A 19,400-nucleotide genomic window follows, 5' to 3' on the forward strand; every position below is an offset into this window, starting at 1 on the left:
GGAGGAAGAAGAGACTGTGGGATCATTTCGAGCCGACAGAAATCTGCAGCTCTGTGCAGCCAGTCTGCTGGAAAACCGAAGCTCCAGTCCACAGAGCGGAGCCCAAACAAGCTAACGTTAGCATTAAAGCTACATCATGAGCTAAGATGAAAGCTAGCAAAGTAAACGCCGCCTGGAGTTTGGACTGGAACGTTACAGTGAGTCACCAGCCGATCCCGGCGCCAGGCGAAAAGATTTCTGTTCCGATTCCTCGATGACTCTTGATTGCTAACAAAACCGATAGCTGCAGCCCGAGCGTGTCGGTCTTTTAAATGTTTTTCTCTCGTATGAAAGTTGCAGTTTTGTGTTTATGGTGGATTTTAATGGAGGACCGGGCGACTCCAATGTGGCCACTCGGCCGCCACCTTGGCACCGCCTCCAGGCAGCTGTTTGGGCTCCTGTCTGAATGAATGGGCAGAGAGCCAGAGCTTCACTTTCACAGGTCACCACGACATAAAAACTACATGAACAGAATCAGCAGGAAACAGTTTGATAACTTTGTAAAGGTTTAAAAAGCCTTTTTCTGCTACTGCGCATGTACAGCAGCAGATTTTATTCTGATACACGATATGAATCAGCGTTTTCCAGGAAGGGGGCCAAACTTTCAGTTTTACATCGAAGCCAAGTGTGAGATGGAGGAAACCAAAACCTGTCCAGCGTCCACGTGTGCTTCCTATTTTCATTAGACTTCATTCTCCACCTTGTTTTTACTCACCAGGTCTGCTCCCCACAGACCGAACGTACTCCTCTGTGGCGTATCAGGAGAGTTTCTAACATTAAAGGGAGCCGTGTTAGAGAGAAAGACACATTCAGGGGTTAGTGCTTCAAGGACAGAACGCTTCAGATACCAAAACCTCGTCCCTGCTGATGACTGACCCCGCCCCCCTCATGAGGTGGAGGTGATTAGAGACACGGACATCAGCAAACAGATGCAACTAATGTTAATCCTGTCAGATTACCCCCCCCCAGCTCCAGCAGAGGGTCTAATCCTGAATCTGAAGACCTCCTCCTGCTGAAACACTACCAGCAGCCTCCTGTTTCCCCTCGCCATCCCACCGTCACGCACGATAACCCGACGTTCTAGCTGAAGAAACGCTGACAAACTGAAGCTCTGGCTGTGGGCTCCTGTACCTGTGGGGCCCCGGGACCTGGATCTATTTATATCCTCAGTTCAAAGACAGCACCAGCAGGACCCGCAGGCCTCAAACAGCATCGCTGATCATAAATAAAGATAAACCTCCAACACAGAAGGATCCATGACTCAGCCCGAGTCTCAGACCCGGACCAGATGGAGCTGCAGGATCGGCCCCCAAGGCTCTGGATTATTTAGTCTCACAGCGGGTGAGGAGGCTTTAAGTGGCCCTATTTAATGATGTGGGCCGAGTCCAGGAGGAGGGATTACAGAGGAGATTAATAATCTGCTCTCAGGAAATAAAACACACAAACAGCCGATCCAGATTTCTAGAGTCTGACAGAGTCTCAGAGTCTGGACCACGTCTCCAGCGTCAGGCTGACCTTCAACTAGCAGACGCTGACGTGAAACAGGAAGCAGCGCGATGTTAAAGTCATCATCAGAACAAACATCCTCCTCTAGCTGCACTCAAAGTGAATCATTCTCATTAAAGCAGAACATGTGAAGATAAGGTGATGACGTCACTGCTTCAGGAACCAAACGCCGGTGCGGCGGCGGCCCTCAGAGCAGAGCTCAGCGGGGCTGGTGCGAGCCGTTTGTGTCCGAACCACATTAGTCTCCTCGCACTGACACAGGTGGAGGTGCAGAGCACGCCCGAGCTGCTGAACTCAACAGAATCAGAAGGGAAATCTGCAGCCCAGACGGCGGCCTGATGACCAGCTGGTGGCGGTGCAGCGAGGTGAACTGAGGGAGGATGAGGGGAGGACGGTCAGCTGAGCAGCATCTGATGTTCGTCAACGAGGACGAAATGTTTACTGCCAATCAACCGACTGATTAACGGACTGATCCTGATCTCAGAGAGGGACCTTTATCACGACTGTGACGCGGATCAGTGGTCAGATCTCTCGCTGCAACCTGGTCTGTGTAAACAGTCTTTCTGGTCTTTGCCGCTTCACGTCACATTCAGCCACCAGCAACGATTTGGGGTTCAGTGTCTCGCCCAGGGACCCTTCGACACGCAGACTGGGGGAGCCGGGGATTGAACCACCGACCTTCTGATGAGTGGACCTCAGGGTCCGTAGACGCAATACAAACAGACTTCAGAAGACAGCGTTGGTCGCTCACTCTGAGCCCCAGCTGTTCTGCTTCTCCGTCATGTTCAGTAACAAACTGAAACTCTTTGGACTAAAACTAGATGACAAAGTCACGCTGGACTTTTTTCACCATCTTCTGGACAAAAGAATGGGCAGATTAACAGATGATGGAAAGAATCGCTGACTCTCAGCAGCAGATTATAAAATCTGTTCCTCATCTCATTGAACAAGAATAATCAATAACTCTTCTGAGCTGCCTCCACTTATCATCAGCCCGTTTATCTCAGCCGAGAGATCAATACCTGCTGAGTTCAGCGCAGCCGTCAGAACTTCACCTCCATTACAAAGACCTTACAGAAAGTAGAAAGGAAAGTCTGGCAGCTCTGAGGTCCTGGTCCTGGTCCTGGTCCTGATTCACAACATTTAGCCGGACCCGCCGTCTGTCTCTCAGGTGAACCACACACAGAATCAGGAAGTCAGAAACTTTAAAGCGGCTTCATTCACGAAAATGAAAACAGCTGACTTCCACTCCACAAGCACTGCATCCTACATTTCCCACAATCCACCTGGACGGATCCTCCCTGTCAGGTAAACAGCCAAGTCTTTCAAAACTCCAGCTTGTAGTGTGATGACATCACAGCGACCTTTTGAATGTGTGTCAATAAAGGTTTGAAATCAGGTTTGTTGTTTTATTTAGACACTGTTTATAAGACAGAGGTCACACACCTGTCTGCTTTAACTGTAACATGAGAAGAAGAAGAAGGTTCTGCACCTGTCTGCTCAGTTGAACTAATTTACAAATACGTACATTTAAAGCCGAGCGTCGTTTACAACAAACAGAGTCTAAGAACATGACTTGACTTAAGATCTGTCCACCCAGCTGGAACAGTCGGCTCACATATAAACCAGCACACAGCTATAGTTTGCACATGATTTAAACTTTTGCTCAGGATCACCTGCAGCCGCACGCTAACCTGGCTGGAACGAACAGGCGACTCAGCACTCAAAGTCTCACAGAAATAACATGAAGTCTGGTTCGTGTCGAAAAAGACAGGGAGGTCTGAAGGCTGTGAAAGTTTAACCTGGGAGAGCACGGGTCCATGTTAGACCGAGTCCAAGCTGGAATCTGAGACTCCGGCGGGAAACACACGGACTCTGTTCCTCGGAGTGACGTCGCTGTGGGTTTCAGGTAAAATGGCTCACCTTTGTGTACAGCTCGTTCACAGACATGCTCCCGCGAGTATTCCTCCCTGAACGAACACACTACGTCGGCCGTGTTGTCGCTCCCGTTAAGGATCCATCATAATCCGTTCATCCGGAAGTTTGTTCCTCTAAACCAGGTGAGACACCGGACACCTTCCAGTCCGCATGTCCCCGGCCAGGTACAGGTGTTCCCGGTGCAGTACGGGCAGGTGCTCCCGGTGCAGGCAGCCGATCCCGGAGGAGTTTCGGTCAGGCTGTTTGGCGCAGCTTCAGCTTCAGTAATCGATAATCAGTCCGCTGATCAGGACCTGCGGTCACACATCCGGCGCGAGGACAGAGCCGAGAAATGAGCAGTAAATCCAGAAAGAACAGAAGTAATAAAGATCACTTCCTGTCAGCGGAGAGGGATCCACACTCCCACACTCACACACTTACACACCAACTGGATCAGCGGAGCACTGCAGCAGGATCACAGGTTCTCAACATGAGGCTCGGGACCCCGGAGAGGGTCACGAGATGATTCACGCTCACGTGTTCATCAATACAGTCAATACAAATAAATCAACCCCCCCAGCTCAATGTCTATTTGCTGACACATAAAATAATATTTTATAGTTTGTTTTGTTTCTTGCAGGAGGCCATGCTCCGCAAAATAACTACCTACAGTCGACACATTCATTTGTATTTAATCAAATGTATCTTACAGGAAAAAGGCATTTTCCTCTGGCTCCCTTAATGTAAATATATATCGCCTGTAAATTGAACACAATTACAAAAAAAATGCAGAAATGAGAAACAAATTAAATGAGAAAAAAATCTGAGGACCTTTTTGAGACGAGCCAGAAGAAATGTTGAGAAAGAAAATTGTGTCATTTTGTGTTTTCTGTTAGAGTTACTGTGGGGGGGTTACCCCATGTTACTACATCTTATGTCATATATTGATGGAGCTGCTGCATCATGTTGAAATATCCACGGCATGTTTTAAACGTGTTTTTCTGCTGTTTTTAGAATGAACAATTACACTGTGGTGTTTTCACAGCGCTCACTCACCATCCATTTACACACACTTCTGTGGACGACTGTTAATCAGGCAGATATTTGTTTGATTTGACAATCTGATCCAGTTTCACCAAAATCACCGATTTAAAGTTTTGTCTCATCTGATAAACAGTAAATTCCTAAAATTCCTTCCCCCACTTCAGCACGTTCACCAGAACCAGTGAACAAAGTTGTAAAGTTTGGTTTTTGTACAGGAGTGCTGCGTCCAGACAACACGGAGCGCACAAATCTCCAACATGCAAGTAGAAAAAGTACACCTGAACGCAACATCAAAGTCAGTAAATCCTTCTCCCCCGACTTCATGAAGAAGCAGCTGTCTGACGTCACAACGGCAGCACATAATGTAAAACAATCAAATAAAAGGCAACATGAAGTACATCCACCTGCAGTTAATTAAGATGTCATCAAGGTTCCAGGAAACAATCTCTGAAAGTCACCTTCTCTGAAGTTATTCGGGAAAACATCAGGAAATAAACGTATCGGATGCAGCTGCACAGGAGCAAAGTTAGCAGGAATTTATTTGTGTCAGCCATGTTTGGCATCGTGCGCCTGGAACGCTTTTAGGTCAGTTTCTTCGTTAATCAGTCAATCGTTGGGTCGATATGATGTGAGGAAGAACTCGAGGAGACGATGTTAAACGTATCTTTCTGCTTAAACAAAATAGATTCAATTAATCAACTTGTCATTTCAGCTCTAACTGGTTGCATTGTGGGAAATGTAGGATCCAGTGTTTTCGGGCAGCCTCCTCCTGGCCTCTGATTGGTTAATCTGATCACTGCAGAGAAAGAAAAGACTGAGCACACCTATAAATGTACCTAAGTACTCTCAGCAGATTGTCATGTCATATTTTCATATATTGTATTATTATTATGTCTGTAGTGCAGAGAATAATGCAGTGCAGTAAAAAGTACTATATCACTGTATATCCCCCTGACATGTAGTAAAGTAGAATTATAAAGCAGGAAATAAGTTCAAAGACCTGAACTGTACTTTAGTACTTGAGTAAAAGTGTTTCACTACTTTAACATGAGGAAATAAAAGTGAATAAAGATTCACAAACACAATAAAGTGGGCGTGTCATCGAAGGAGGTTTCAGCACATTATACCTCTAACTAAAAGTACTTTTACTCGTTTCCCATTTTATTTAACCGGGGGGAGGCCCACTGAGATGTGATCTGGGAGACCTGGTCAGAACAGCCTGGGAAACACCTACACGCCTCCTGAAGGGCCCCGACCTCCCGAGGGGCCCCAGCTCCTCTAACTGGAGGGTCTTCTGTCAGGAGTTCCACGACGAGGATGCGCAAAATAAAAAGGCAGAACCTTCCAACTTTAAACAGCCCTGGAGACTTTAAAAGCTGCTCCGTGTTGACAGAAGTTAAGGAGGCCGCAAAGGTATCTGGGTAATCTGGACGGGACCGTCGCGTAGCTGAGGCCACTTTATACGTTTTCCCTTTTACTCAACAGATACAAACTGATCACTCTCTGAGCTGGGAGGCTGGTTAGAAGAGGAGAGAAACATTTAAACACTGCGTTCACATGAATCCATAACTCTCAGCCAGAAGTACATTTTGCTGATAATACTTTTTTAGCTTGAGTAACATTTTGAACGCAGGACTTTTACCCTTAGCAGATTGTCACGTGTTCCTGCTGCACTTTAACTTGTAGGTGACGGATTCTGACTCCTTGAAAATGTGCTGACCCTCCTTCAGGCCTCCAAGGAGAGCGGTCTTATCGCTGTGCAGCTCTGGCAGGAACTCGCTGATAGTGTGTGTGTGTGAACATTAACCAGAGATCAGCAGCCTCTGATGCAGTGAAGACAGATAAAAAGCAGCTTTACCTTAGCGTACAGGTGGTACTGTCTCGCCATCGCGTCCCTCGGCAGGTCCTCCGGTGCAGTCAGAAGGTCCCGAACATACTGTGCTGCTTCAGCTCAGCTGACTGTGGAAAGCAGCATATCTCAGACCTGTCTGAGCATAAACTGTTATTCTTACATCAGGTAATGAGTCCACTCCCAAACCACTCCTTCTGCAGGTATGAGGTGTTTACCTGCTTGCGGCTCTGAGACGCCGGTCCACCCAGAACAGGCTTTATCCTCCTGCCACAAGCGTGAAGGCAAATGATTTTATGAGAAGTTTCTCACTCTGCACACAGGTCAGGTGTTTCCTGCGGCCGTGCTAACAGCAGGATGCTAACAGCAGGATGCTAACGTACGTGATCACGCTGAGGAGAAACTTTTTCAGAGGTTAGGGTCAGCTGGGATCTAGACAAAGAGAGAGTCCGTCAGGCCTTCATGTGACTGTTGTGTTGCTTTTAATTTCAGTTTACTTTAATTTACATTTATTCATTTAGCTGACGCTTTTATCCAAAGCGACTTACAGCTGCTCTACATGTCAGAGGTCACGCCTCTGGACAACGAGGGGTTAAGTGTCTTGCTCAGGGACACAGTGGTGGATGGTCACAGTGGGGGATTGAACCTTGAACATTTATTTCAGTTACTTTTTAATTGATTCTTAGTCTTTCTGTGTTTGTAGATTTGACAACATGTTGAAACAGTTAAAGCAGCAGTCGGTAAAAACTGAACCCGCAACGCAAAAACCTTCTGCTGCCCGAATCAGTCCACTAAGCCCCGCCCACCAAACCCACAAGCCTTGGAAACGCGACTCGCCCTGTCAAAGGCGCCCCTCTGACGTTTCCTACCCCCCACCTCAGATGTTATTCCCCCTTGTTTGTCGTCACGCCTCTTTGTCTTTTGCCTGCTGCTGGTTGTTTCTCAGACGCTGCTGAGCCACAGTACGAACACTGTGTTAGAAACTGAACCTGGCTCTGATTGGTTGCTTTCTTCAGTGGATTCTTGAAAATGGCATCAGGAGCAGTAGGAGGAGCCAGAGGAGCCTGATTATCTGTGTACTGCTGTCAGGACGCAGAGACCGTTTCAGTAAATATGCCAAAAAGTTTAAACTTTAAAACCAGCTGCAGCTTTAAATCTGCAGGACTTTGACATGTAAATGAACATCTATTAAATTCAAGACAGACGAGTTCATTAAGCCTCGCGCCGCCAGGTAACCCTCTCTGCACTCGTAGTATACCAGGGTTTTTATATCTGGTGTCCATGGCGACGTTCCCGCTGGAGAACCAGTAGGGATGTTTTGTTTAAACAGATTTAGACAGATTCATCTCTGTGCTGACTTTACTTTTCACGTTGACTGTGTTGAGGTGTTCGTGTTATTCTGTCCACCCTGTCACCATGTGTGATGTAATGACGTTGTGCAGAAACAGTTTCGTGGTGTTTGCGCAACATTTTCCAGGAGACTCTCAGAGACGTTGAGGCCGGTTTCACAGAGCAGCTGGAGTCAGAGTAACATCTTCACACCCTGAGAGCGTTGACGCTGAACTCTGAGAGAGTCCTGCGTCCTGACTGTGAGTCTGTTTAACCTACTGAGACCGTGTTTAATGATGACGCCACTCGACTTTGAGACTTAACAGTTTATTAAAATTACAAAGTTCTTTCCAGGAAAGTAGAAACTAGAAAAAAGAAACCCGACAAAATAAAGTGTCACCACGTTCCTGGAAGCAGCGGTGGGAGAATTATTCAGATCTTTAACAACAGTAAAAGAAGCAGTACTTTAATACTGCGTTACAGGTGAAAGTACTGCATTCAAAACTGTGTGTTATCAGCAAAATGTACTGTCAATATCACAAGCAGAAGTACTCCTGGAGCAGAGTGATCGACTTTAAATTAAACAACAACAATCTTTATCACTGATTATTGAAACATTTCACTTCACATCAAACTGAATATCTTGTGACGACTTTATTACTCTGAGCCGAAACTGACAATAGATCAGTTTTCAAAGAGTCGCTGTTTCTTCCTGCTGGGTGATTCTTTCACAATAAAACACACCTTCGGCAAACAGCGTATTGCCCAACGGGCGCCAGGATACCGGCCCTCCAGGTGTGAGTGCTGTGTGTCATCTCGTGAGCTCACGCTGTGTCTGTTTCAGCCTGTTCGTCTGGCAGCTCACAGAGTTTGCTGTATCTTTGTCTGCACTACTAAAATCTCTAAAGGCTCGCAGTCACCGACACAGATTATTAGAAGAATAACAATTACTTGTTAACTGTAACAGCAGCTCTCAGGATTGTGATGAAATGTGCTTCAGTATGAGAAGCTGTTTTAACATTTACTCCTTAAAACTTACTACTCGCTATTTAAAAGCTACTAGTGTTTATTTATTAGTCACTAGTAACTGTTTCTGTTTTACTAGTCATGCTTTTACCTTGTGTTGTTTCTGTATTATTGTCTTTACACTTGTTAAAGCACTTTGTAACTTGCTCTAGAATTATTATTTTAGATACTAGTAAAATCTTCTTACTCGTAAAAATGAAAATGTTTCCAGTATCTTTTGGAATAGTTACTAGTAAGTAATGAACGGGTACTGGTATATAATAGATACTAGTAAAATGGAAATGTTTGTAGTGCCTGTTGGAACAGGAGATATCTGAACTGCAGATAGATTTAAATGGCAAAAATAAAATATATGGTCACTAGTAGCTCGAGGTTAAGTACTAGTCCTAATGAATAATTGCTAGTAGCTCTTAAATAGCGATAAATGTTAAAACAGCTTGCTGTAGGTTCAGACCTTCAAGTCCCCCTCAGGATGAAGTGTAAGTTCTCCTCTAGCGCCCTCATCAGGCACTGACCAGAACTGATGCTATACCCATCAGCTGTTTACTGCATGCTAACACGCTAACCTAAGATAATGAGCATTAACAACATTATACCTGTTCAGCGTGTTAGCGTGTCGATGTTAGTCTTTACTGAGGACCCTGTTTACTGAGGACGTCACACTGTGAAAGGGGGGCAGGGCCTGGACTCCCTGAGATTGTTCAGTAAAACTAAAAAAGAAAACTAGGAAATAATGAAAACTCTCCTGCAGTGTTGTAACTAAATATATTGGACAGGAAGCTCTTACAGGGTTTCTCTGCGTAACACGTGTCCCCCTTCTGTTCAGGAGGCGGACCTGGATCCCTCTGCTCGTCTGAAAGGATGTGAGGCGGCGGTGTGAGATGTGGGTCTGGACAGGATCTCCTCGGCCCTCTGTTTGTACTGCTCCTGCAGGATCAGACCCTGCTGGTGCTCCCTCTCCGCCTGAGCCCTCTGCTCACTCCGAAGCTGCTGCTGGTGCTTCATCTGAGCCTTCAGGTCGGCCTGATACGCCTCGCGGGTCTGCTTCTGACTGCGGGGACCAACAGAGACCAGGTCAGGACCAACACAGAGCAGGTCAGGACAAACAGAGACCAGATCAGGACAAACAGAGACCAGGTCAGGACCAACAGAGACCAGGTCAGGACCAACACAGACCAGGTCAGGACCAACAGAGACCAGGTCAGGACCAACACAGACCAGGTCAGGACCAACACAGACCAGGTCAGGACAAACACAGACCAGGTCAGGACCAACAGAGACCAGGTCAGGACCAACACAGAGCAGGTCAGGACAAACAGAGACCAGGTCAGGACCAACACAGAGCAGGTCAGGACAAACAGAGACCAGATCAGGACAAACAGAGACCAGGTCAGGACCAACACAGACCAGGTCAGGACCAACAGAGACCAGGTCAGGACCAACAGAGACCAGGTCAGGACCAACACAGACCAGGTCAGGACCAACAGAGACCAGGTCAGGACAAACACAGACCAGGTCAGGACCAACAGAGACCAGGTCAGGACCAACAGAGACCAGGTCAGGACCAACACAGACCAGGTCAGGACCAACAGAGACCAGGTCAGGACAAACAGAGACCAGATCAGGACAAACACAGAGCAGGTCAGGACCAACAGAGACCAGGTCAGGACCAACACAGACCAGGTCAGGACAAACAGAGACCAGGTCAGGACAAACACAGAGCAGGTCAGGACAAACACAGACCAGGTCAGGACCAACACAGACCAGGTCAGGACCAACAGAGACCAGGTCAGGACAAACACATAGCAGGTCAGGACAAACACAGAGCAGGTCAGGACCAACACAGACCAGGTCAGGACCAACAGAGACCAGATCAGGACCAACAGAGACCAGGTCAGGACCAACAGAGACCAGGTCAGGACCAACACAGAGCAGGTCAGGACCAACACAGACCAGGTGAGGACAAACGCAGAGCAGGTCAGGACCAACACAGAGCAGGTCAGGACCAACAGAGACCAGGTCAGGACCAACACAGAGCAGGTCAGGACAAACACAGAGCAGGTCAGGACCAACACAGACCAGGTCAGGACCAACAGAGACCAGATCAGGACCAACAGAGACCAGGTCAGGACCAACAGAGACCAGGTCAGGACCAACACAGAGCAGGTCAGGACCAACACAGACCAGGTGAGGACAAACGCAGAGCAGGTCAGGACCAACACAGAGCAGGTCAGGACCAACAGAGACCAGGTCAGGACCAACACAGAGCAGGTCAGGACAAACACAGAGCAGGTCAGGACCAACACAGACCAGGTCAGGACCAACAGAGACCAGATCAGGACCAACAGAGACCAGGTCAGGACCAACAGAGACCAGGTCAGGACCAACACAGAGCAGGTCAGGACCAACACAGACCAGGTGAGGACAAACGCAGAGCAGGTCAGGACCAACACAGAGCAGGTCAGGACCAACAGAGACCAGGTCAGGACCAACACAGAGCAGGTCAGGACAAACACAGAGCAGGTCAGGACCAACACAGACCAGGTCAGGACCAACAGAGACCAGATCAGGACCAACAGAGACCAGGTCAGGACCAACAGAGACCAGGTCAGGACCAACACAGAGCAGGTCAGGACCAACACAGACCAGGTCAGGACAAACACAGAGCAGGTCAGGACCAACAGAGACCAGGTCAGGACCAACACAGAGCAGGTCAGGACCAACAGAGACCAGGTCAGGACCAACAGAGACCAGGTCAGGACCAACACAGACCAGGTCAGGACCAACAGAGACCAGGTCAGGACCAACAGAGACCAGGTCAGGACCAACAGAGAGCAGGTCAGTCTCACAGTAACAGGAGATGAACGCTGACGTACCGTCTTTTCTCTTCCTCGTCCGTCACCTTCATCTCCTCCATCACTCTGCTCAGCTCGTCTCTCTCTGTGGACAGCTCCACCTGTTTCTGCATGTTCTGATCCACTGCAGCGCACACAAACAAACAAACAAACAAACAAACAAACAAACAAACAAACCATTTTTAAAGGATCACTCCAGTTTTTTTGCTAGTATCATCTCACAGGCATCACGTGCTGCTCAAAACAGATCAAAGATCTTTTGCTGTCTCTAAAGCCGAGTTCACTCTACACGATTTTTAGCCGCTCGCCGACCGTCAGGCTGCGATCGGTCGACAGTCGTTATGTGTGAACTACTCGACGACGCATCAAAACGGCTCCCCGACACACTTGTGACACAGACGTCTGCCAGATATCTAGCATGTTAAACATCTGGAGGAGTCGGCCGACTCGACCTCCAGCCAATGAGAGCAGGCTGCTACTTTTAAGTCCCCTCAGCTCTCTGTAGCTCAGACGATCCCTGCTACCTGCGAGTGCTGATGAGTTACGGATTTAGATTTTTGAACACTGAACTTTCTTATCAGCTGGTGACTGTTTGGTACGATTTCTGATTGGCCAGAAGAGAAGCACGACGGCGCGCTGACGTCACACGTTGCCCTAAAAGACGCCTTCACTCAAAAGTTCTGCCGTCTGACTTCCTGTCTGTGGCTCTCAGCTCATTGGTTCCTCCTGAACACATAAATCTTTAAAAACTCCTCACAGGTTTAAAGTTTCATGTTTAAAAGGCTCAGTAATTTCTAACAGCTGCTCGCTGCAGTTCCTACCAGACAGACAGGAGGACACAGAGCATCGGGGACTATTGTCAGCGGCGGATGTGCAGAACGTACTTTTTTGTTGGATCTGCAGACTGCGAGCCTCCATCACCTCCCTCATCAGTCGGTCCCGGGCCTCTCGCTGCACCCGGCTCTGCTTCTCCCTGTTGGTCCAGACCTCCTTCAGCTTCTCCTCGATCAGCTGCTCCGTCTCCTCCTCCTCCCTCTTCTGCTTCTGCAGCTCGTCCGACAGATGCCGCCGGTACGCCTGCTGCTCCCGCCGCAGCTCGGCCTGACAAACAGAGAGCGGGGCAGCAGTTAGCGTCAGGCTGACCTTTAAAGACAGGGACACTGAGGGAGGAGGTTCTGATCCCTGATCAGGTCTCAGGGACCCCTCAGTGTAGTCCCCTTTCATCCCATGGAGAGGTCCTACAAGCTACGAGTCCAGAAAACGTGTTGAGTTTATTTATATGATGTCTGTCCTGATCGCTGATAGCAAAACATTTAAAGTGTCAGCTGCTTTTATTTATTTATTTTTATATATTTTATAGATTTATTTATTTGTTTATTATTTATACATATTATTTATTTATTTTTATATTTTATATTTATTTATTATTTATTTATTTTATTATCATATTATTTTCTTATTTATTTATTTATTTAAAATGTCACAGCTGATCTGAGTTCATTACTCTGAGGCCCCCTACTGGCCAGTGTCAATAACTACAGCGAACACAGAGGTACTTCACTGGTACTTGTAGTATTTCCATTTCACAGCAGTGGAACACGAAGGGATTTTACTCAGGACGAGAGTGAAGTACTCTGTGAAGTGTTTGCATCTTATTTTATGAGCTCATCACATTTTTGTCTGGTAGTATTTAAGTACCTCAAAAGTACTCGAGTAAATGTACTTTGATACTTTCCACCTCTGGTCAAATGTGCTGAAAAACATCCCTAGTGTTTGCATGAGTACTGATTATTAGTAAAACAACTTTGTGTCCAATAAACAGTATTTAAGGTGGAACACATTAGTTCCACCTTAACAATTGTATCATGACACAAGTTCAGTATTTATTACAGTATTTACTGTTGGTAGATTAATCTTGAATACTTTTACTTTTTATTCTTAAAGTATATTTTGCTGCAGTATTTTTACACAACATTAATAGTACTTTTACTTGAGTGCAGTATCTGAGTACTTCTTCCATCACTGCCGCGGTGACACTTTCTCCTTTCAGCTGCGGTTAACGTGTCGTAGTGAAGGTCCAGGCGCGTTTACCTTCCTCTGAGCTGCTTCCTGTTTCTCGTCCGTTTCCTGTTTGAGCAGCGTCTGCAGGATGCTCATGTCCAGCTGCAGCTCCTCCTGCTGCTCTCTGGACAGACGCTTCATCTTCAGCCGCAGGCTCTGATCCAGCTGCCGCCGCCGGGCCCCCTGGTCCTGGATCTTCTGCCGCTGCTCGCGCTGCAGCTGCAGCCGCCGCACCTCCTGCTGCTGCAGCTGCTCCACACAGAGAGACACGGGGAGGCTGTGAAACCCCTCGGGACACGACAGGTTTCTGTGGCTCACTTTTCTTTTTCAGTTTAATCAAGTAAAATTCACAGTAATTTAAGGTTTTCAAAGTAAAAGTGTGAAGGTGTGCGCACCGTGAGCCGAGCCTCCTCCTCTCTCAGCTCTCTGTGTTTCTGCCTCTGCCGCTCGGCCGCTTCCATCTGAGTCCTGATGAAGTCCAGCTGCTGCAGGTTCCTGAGCTGCTGCCTCTGCGCCCTCTGCTCCTCCCGCTGCTCCTTGGCTCTGCGATCGGCCTCCCACAGCTCCTCAAACAGACGCTCCTCCCGCTGCTGCTGCTGCCGCCGCTCCTGCCGGCTCCTCGCCTGGGCGGCTCGCTCAGAGCACACCTGCCGCTCTGTGCGGCGGCTCTGGGCGGCCCGCAGCTCCTCGCACTGCTCCCTGCAAACACTCTGCACATCACTCCGGGCTGCACGACTTTTAATGTGAAAATCTGGAGGAAGTGGAGCAGGCGTGTTTACCTGAAGAGTTGCTCCATCTTCTCTGAGACCAGCTGCTGTCGGTCTCTCTCTCTTCTCTCTCGCAGGGTTTTAGCTCGCTCTCTCATCTTCGCCTGCCTCTCCACCGACGTCTCCATCCTGTCCTCCATCTCCTGCAGCAGCTGCTGCTCCTCCGCCTCCAACAGCACACGCAGCCTGGGGAGACGCACAGGTGGAGACAAACAGGTGGAGACAAACAGGTGCAGACAAACAGGTGCAGACAAACAGGTGAGGACAGACAAGCGCAGACAAACAGGTGCAGACAAACAGGTGGAGACAAACAAGTGCAGACAAACAGGTGGAGACAAACAGGTGGAGACAGACAAGTGGAGACAAACAGGTGGAAACAAACAGGTGCAGACAAACAGGTGGAGACAGACAAGTGGAGACAAACAGGTGGAGACAAACAGGTGGAGACAAACAGGTGGAGACAGACAAGTGCAGACAAACAGGTGGAGACAAACAGGTGGAGACAAACAAGTGCAGACAAACAAGTGCAGACAAACAGGTGGAGACAAACAGGTGGAGACAAACAGGTGGGGACAGACAAGTGCAGACAAACAAGTGCAGACAAACAGGTGGAGACAAACAGGTGCAGACAAACAGGTGGAGACAAACAGGTGGAGACAGACAAGTGCAGACAAACAGGTGGAGACAAACAAGTGCAGACAAACAGGTGGAGACAAACAGGTGGAGACAAACAGGTGGGGACAGACAAGTGCAGACAAACAGGTGCAGACAAACAGGTGGAGACAAACAGGTGGAGACAGACAAGTGGAGACAAACAGGTGGAGACAAACAGGTGCAGACAAACAGGTGAGGACAGACAAGTGCAGACAAACAGGTGGAGACAAACAAGCGCAGACAAACAGGTGGGGACAGACAAGCGCAGACAAACAGGTGGAGACAAACAGGTGGAGACAAATAGGTGGAGACAAATAGGTGGAGACAAACAGGTGGGCACAGACAGGTGGAGACAAACAGGTGGACACGCACAGGTGGAGACAGACAGGTGGGGACAAACAAGTGGAGACAAACAGGTGGAGACAAATAGGTGGAGACAAACAGGTGCAGACATACAGGTGGGGACAAACAGGTGAGGACAGACAAGTGCAGACAAACAAGTGCGGACAAACAGGTGTAGACAAACAGGTGGGGACAAACAGGTGGGGACAAACAGGTGAGGACAGACAAGTGCAGACAAACAAGTGGAGACAAACAGGTGGGGACAGACAAGCGCAAACAAACAGGTGGAGACAAACAGGTGGAGACAAACAAGTGCAGACATAAAGGTGGGGACAAACAGGTGGACACGCACAGGTGGAGACAAACAGGTGCAGACATAAAGGTGGGGACAAACAGGTGGACACGCACAGGTGGAGACAAACAGGTGCAGACATAAAGGTGGGGACAAACAGGTGGACACGCACAGGTGGAGACAAACAGGTGCAGACATAAAGGTGGGGACAAACAGGTGGACACGCACAGGTGGAGACAAACAGTTGCAGACAAACAGGTGGAGTCAAACAGGTGGGGACAGAAAGGTGGGGACAGACAGGTGGGGACAGAAAGGTGGGGACAAACAGGTGGACACGCAAAGGTGGGGACAGAAAGGTGGGGACAGACAGGTGGAGACTCAGATCATGTAGTCTTCTGGTTCTGGTTTGATGACTGAAGTCTTGCTCTGCATGTAGTGCAGTAAAGTATAGTAGAGTTTAAAGTAACATAAAGTACTAGAGTAGATGCATAATAAGAGAGCAGCTGGCAGACAGACCTGTCTCTCCTCTCCTGGATGTGGACCTCCTGCTGGTCCAGAGCGGCTCGGACCCCCCTCTGGATGGTTCCCCTCAGGTGGCGCCCGTCTGAGCTCTTTAGCCACGAGTTCTTGATGTCCCAGGTCTGCTGGTACTTTGCGAACTCCAGGACTTTGTCTCGGGCGGCGTCCTGCTTCTGCCTCTCCAGGATCAGCTGGTCCGGAGGCCTCGAGGACGGGAACTTGGCTCTCTGTTTGACCCACAGACACACGTTTAGAAACCAAACCTGAGTCTTTGACTGGAACAGGAAACAGGTCAGAGTGCGCAGCGGGACAGCAGGAGGCACAGCACCTGATTTCACCAGACTGAAAGAAGATTTATTGATCGCTGATAGAACAAACCTGCTTCTGAGATAAACGCCCCCCCAGCTTTAATAAATAATAGTACATCTTCTATAAAACTACATAACTTCATTCAACGCAGAACACGAACAGGCTGGAACAAAAAACCTGTGGTGAAAAGTATTTACTCAAGTACAGTTCTGAAATACTTATACTTTGCATTTTACTGCATAATTCTACTCTAATATCTAATATTACTAACACTACATATATTTGACATGATGCTTAACTGACTAATATTAACTTTAGATCCCGTGTTTGTTTCAGCCGTTGGAATAAACGTGATTATTATTACAGTTAGTTAAACGTTTTAAAAGCAGGTATCAGTGTGTTGTATTTCTCCGGGTGTCGGGGTCTCACCACGGCCACTGACTGCGGCGTCGGTCCGGTGACCTCGCGGCATCTTCTTCTTCTCTCACTCTGCAGCATTTTTAAAAGTCTCCGTCTGGAGGATGCAGAAGTCTTTACTGACGCACCGCAACACTCCAAACAACACAGGGGCGTCCAGCTGCCATGGTGACCACAAACACGACGCCGCCGGGGAAGACGGGCCCACGTCGCACTACAATTCCCATGAGCCTCTGCGCCGTCGCCGTGGAGAAGGAGCCGGTCGGAGGCAGCAGCGTGTGAAACTGATCCGGAGCCGAAGCGAACCGAAGACTTCAGCGTCCGCTCCGCCATGAATGTGATTGTGACCTAAAACAAGCTCTTTGCTGAGCCCGCAGACTTCTTGTACCTTTGACTTTTTAAAAAACATCTTCTTTAAGCACGATTATGAGTTTGTGTCCTGCCACCTGCTGGCCAGAGGGACACATCACAGCTGCCTTCTCTTCAAATGAAAATGACAGTTTGATTTAGCTAAACAGACTTTCTGCGTGTGATTTAATCCATACAGAGTTTTAGACAAGCAGCACTTTAGTTCTGCTTTTAGTTCAGGTCGACGTGCTTTACTGGTATGAATGTTGTCAAAGCCGTTTGCAGCTAAATCAAAAAGTTTGCATCTCTCAATATGACATAAAAAGAATTTATTCACTTTAGCAGTTATGAGTTACAAAATAATATAAAGCCTATATTTGATATTTTCTATGGCGCATATAAAGAATCAGCCCTTGTGATTTTGAAATTCTCAATTTCTGTCTTTTGTTTTAGTCAACGGCTTGTTAAAAAATAATATCCTACTTATTGGCTGTTAATTAACGCCACATTTTAGATTCCAGAGTCCTGCTGAAACGCTACGACGGAGGCCTTAAGGACCAGCGTTCAGAATCTGCACAATAATACCTGCTCTGAAATAAATGAACTATCTAGTACAAGTCTGAGCATCAGCATACTTTTCAGTAAGATCTCTTTTCAGGTGTCCTTTAATATAAATGAAGGGAGGTATATCAATGCAGAAGTGAGACTGTCCTCAGTACAGTCAGATAATATAAACAGCTGTGGACGACTGACATTGTAATTGGAAAATGATCAATCAGTAAATAAACATTAAATGCACCAAAAATAAATGTAGCCATGAATTAAACGATACTATAAGACATAAATTGATATATCTCTTAAGATGCTTCTTTATTTATTCTCCTTAATAATTACTAATATTATTTATTAGTTTGTTCTTTGCATTTTACTATCCGATTCATTTAAACAAAGGTTTTTATTTCTGTTTCCCCTTTCTTGAAACTAAACATACACTCTTGCATTTACAACAACAAAATTAACCCCAAAATTCACTAGAATGCCAGAAAACAGGGTTTTCATCAAACACCACTTCCCTGTTTTGTAAAACCAAAAACACGCTGAGACAGACACTGGTCCACCCGAAAGACGTCTCAACTGAGAAGGCCAACTTCTCAGGTCAAGACTCAGCAGTTTACTACGTCTGAAGGATAAAGGGCACTCTTTTGAGGACAACACTGTACACATTTTAGACATGGAGGACAGATGGTGGTTAAAAGAGGGGACAAGGAGGCCGTTTACACCTGTGTGGAAAGACCATCTCCAAACAGGGGATGAGGTTTGTGATCTCACTTTTAATACTGTCCTTTCATATCTTTCCAGAAAAATTAACAAACGCTCTCATTTGGCCTCGCGACATTCGGCTTCGGGCGTCTCCAACATCTAGAACAACTGTCGCCACAACAGCCAGGTGCACTAACGAACCAGCCTTATCCATCACCTTCATAACGACCCCAAAGAGGTTAAATAGCGTTAGATAGAGTTTCCCAGCCGCTTCTTTGATGAGAGCCAAAAGATCTTTAAATATCTTCAAGCAAGTTCAGTTGCCCTGGATTGTAACCCTGCTTGGGTCGTCTCACAGAGTGACAACCATCTTAACATTTTCTCATATTTACAGTTTCTTCTAGCAAACATTTTCCAACTAAGTGAAGAAACACAACAACTTCTTCTGAACCAGGAGAAGTCAGCTCATTCAGTCTCATAGTTTATTAAAGTCTCTGAACACAGCAGATGACAGTGAGACATTTATTGATCTCCATCATCTCATCTCTCCCAGCAAACACACACCTGCACAGCTGAGATTCATTTCTTCATCTTTCTGATCTCTGAAGGCTCCTGCTACACACCTCTTCATATTTCTATTCACATTATTTGGTTAGTTAGGAGGAGATTTCAAGTGAAGTACAAAGCAAAGAGAAATTAAGCGACTTCCTTAATTACTAAATGATTCAACGTGATTATGAAAGAAGATAAAACCTGAATAAAAAATGAAGGAAATTCCTACAAAGCTAAATTATTCTGAAATACACCAAATGAATTCCAAAAAGGTGTTTTTGCTCCCATTTGTATAATCGTGCTGGTTTTTAGTC

At 47.1% G+C, this 19,400-nt stretch overlaps 2 protein-coding genes and 1 long non-coding RNA gene across 3 annotated transcripts in view; 1 reads left to right on the forward strand and 2 right to left on the reverse strand.

Annotated features, from left to right (window-relative positions):
• The window catches only part of myo5b (myosin VB), a 38,082-nt gene extending 31,654 nt beyond the window's left edge, over positions 1–6,428 (reverse strand). Inside the window, exon 1 of the mRNA XM_046067859.1 lies at positions 6,365–6,428. Within this exon, the coding sequence (XP_045923815.1) occupies positions 6,365–6,394 (30 nt within the window). The 5' untranslated portion in view covers positions 6,395–6,428. The remainder of the gene's footprint in view (positions 1–6,364) is intronic.
• Positions 6,429–7,445: 1,017 nt separating this feature from the next.
• On the forward strand, positions 7,446–17,946 carry LOC123982373. Its single transcript, XR_006827949.1, has 4 exons — positions 7,446–7,586; positions 7,833–7,944; positions 9,537–9,784; positions 17,005–17,946. It is a non-coding gene; the product is annotated as an uncharacterized LOC123982373 (long non-coding RNA).
• Positions 9,457–17,278, reverse strand: cfap53 (cilia and flagella associated protein 53). The gene is made up of 8 exons (XM_046067860.1): positions 16,939–17,278; positions 16,198–16,427; positions 14,406–14,579; positions 14,022–14,325; positions 13,657–13,875; positions 12,450–12,666; positions 11,587–11,689; positions 9,457–9,761 (listed from the first exon to the last, which is right to left on the reverse strand). The coding sequence occupies exons 1-8, from the start codon at positions 17,257–17,259 to the stop codon at positions 9,533–9,535; spliced, it is 1,797 nt and encodes a 598-aa protein (XP_045923816.1). The 5' UTR covers positions 17,260–17,278; the 3' UTR covers positions 9,457–9,532.
• Positions 17,947–19,400: the final 1,454 nt, after the last annotated feature.

The sequence above is a fragment of the Micropterus dolomieu genome, linkage group LG13 (assembly GCF_021292245.1).
Source record: "Micropterus dolomieu isolate WLL.071019.BEF.003 ecotype Adirondacks linkage group LG13, ASM2129224v1, whole genome shotgun sequence".
NCBI classification, from domain to species: domain Eukaryota; kingdom Metazoa; phylum Chordata; class Actinopteri; order Centrarchiformes; family Centrarchidae; genus Micropterus; species Micropterus dolomieu.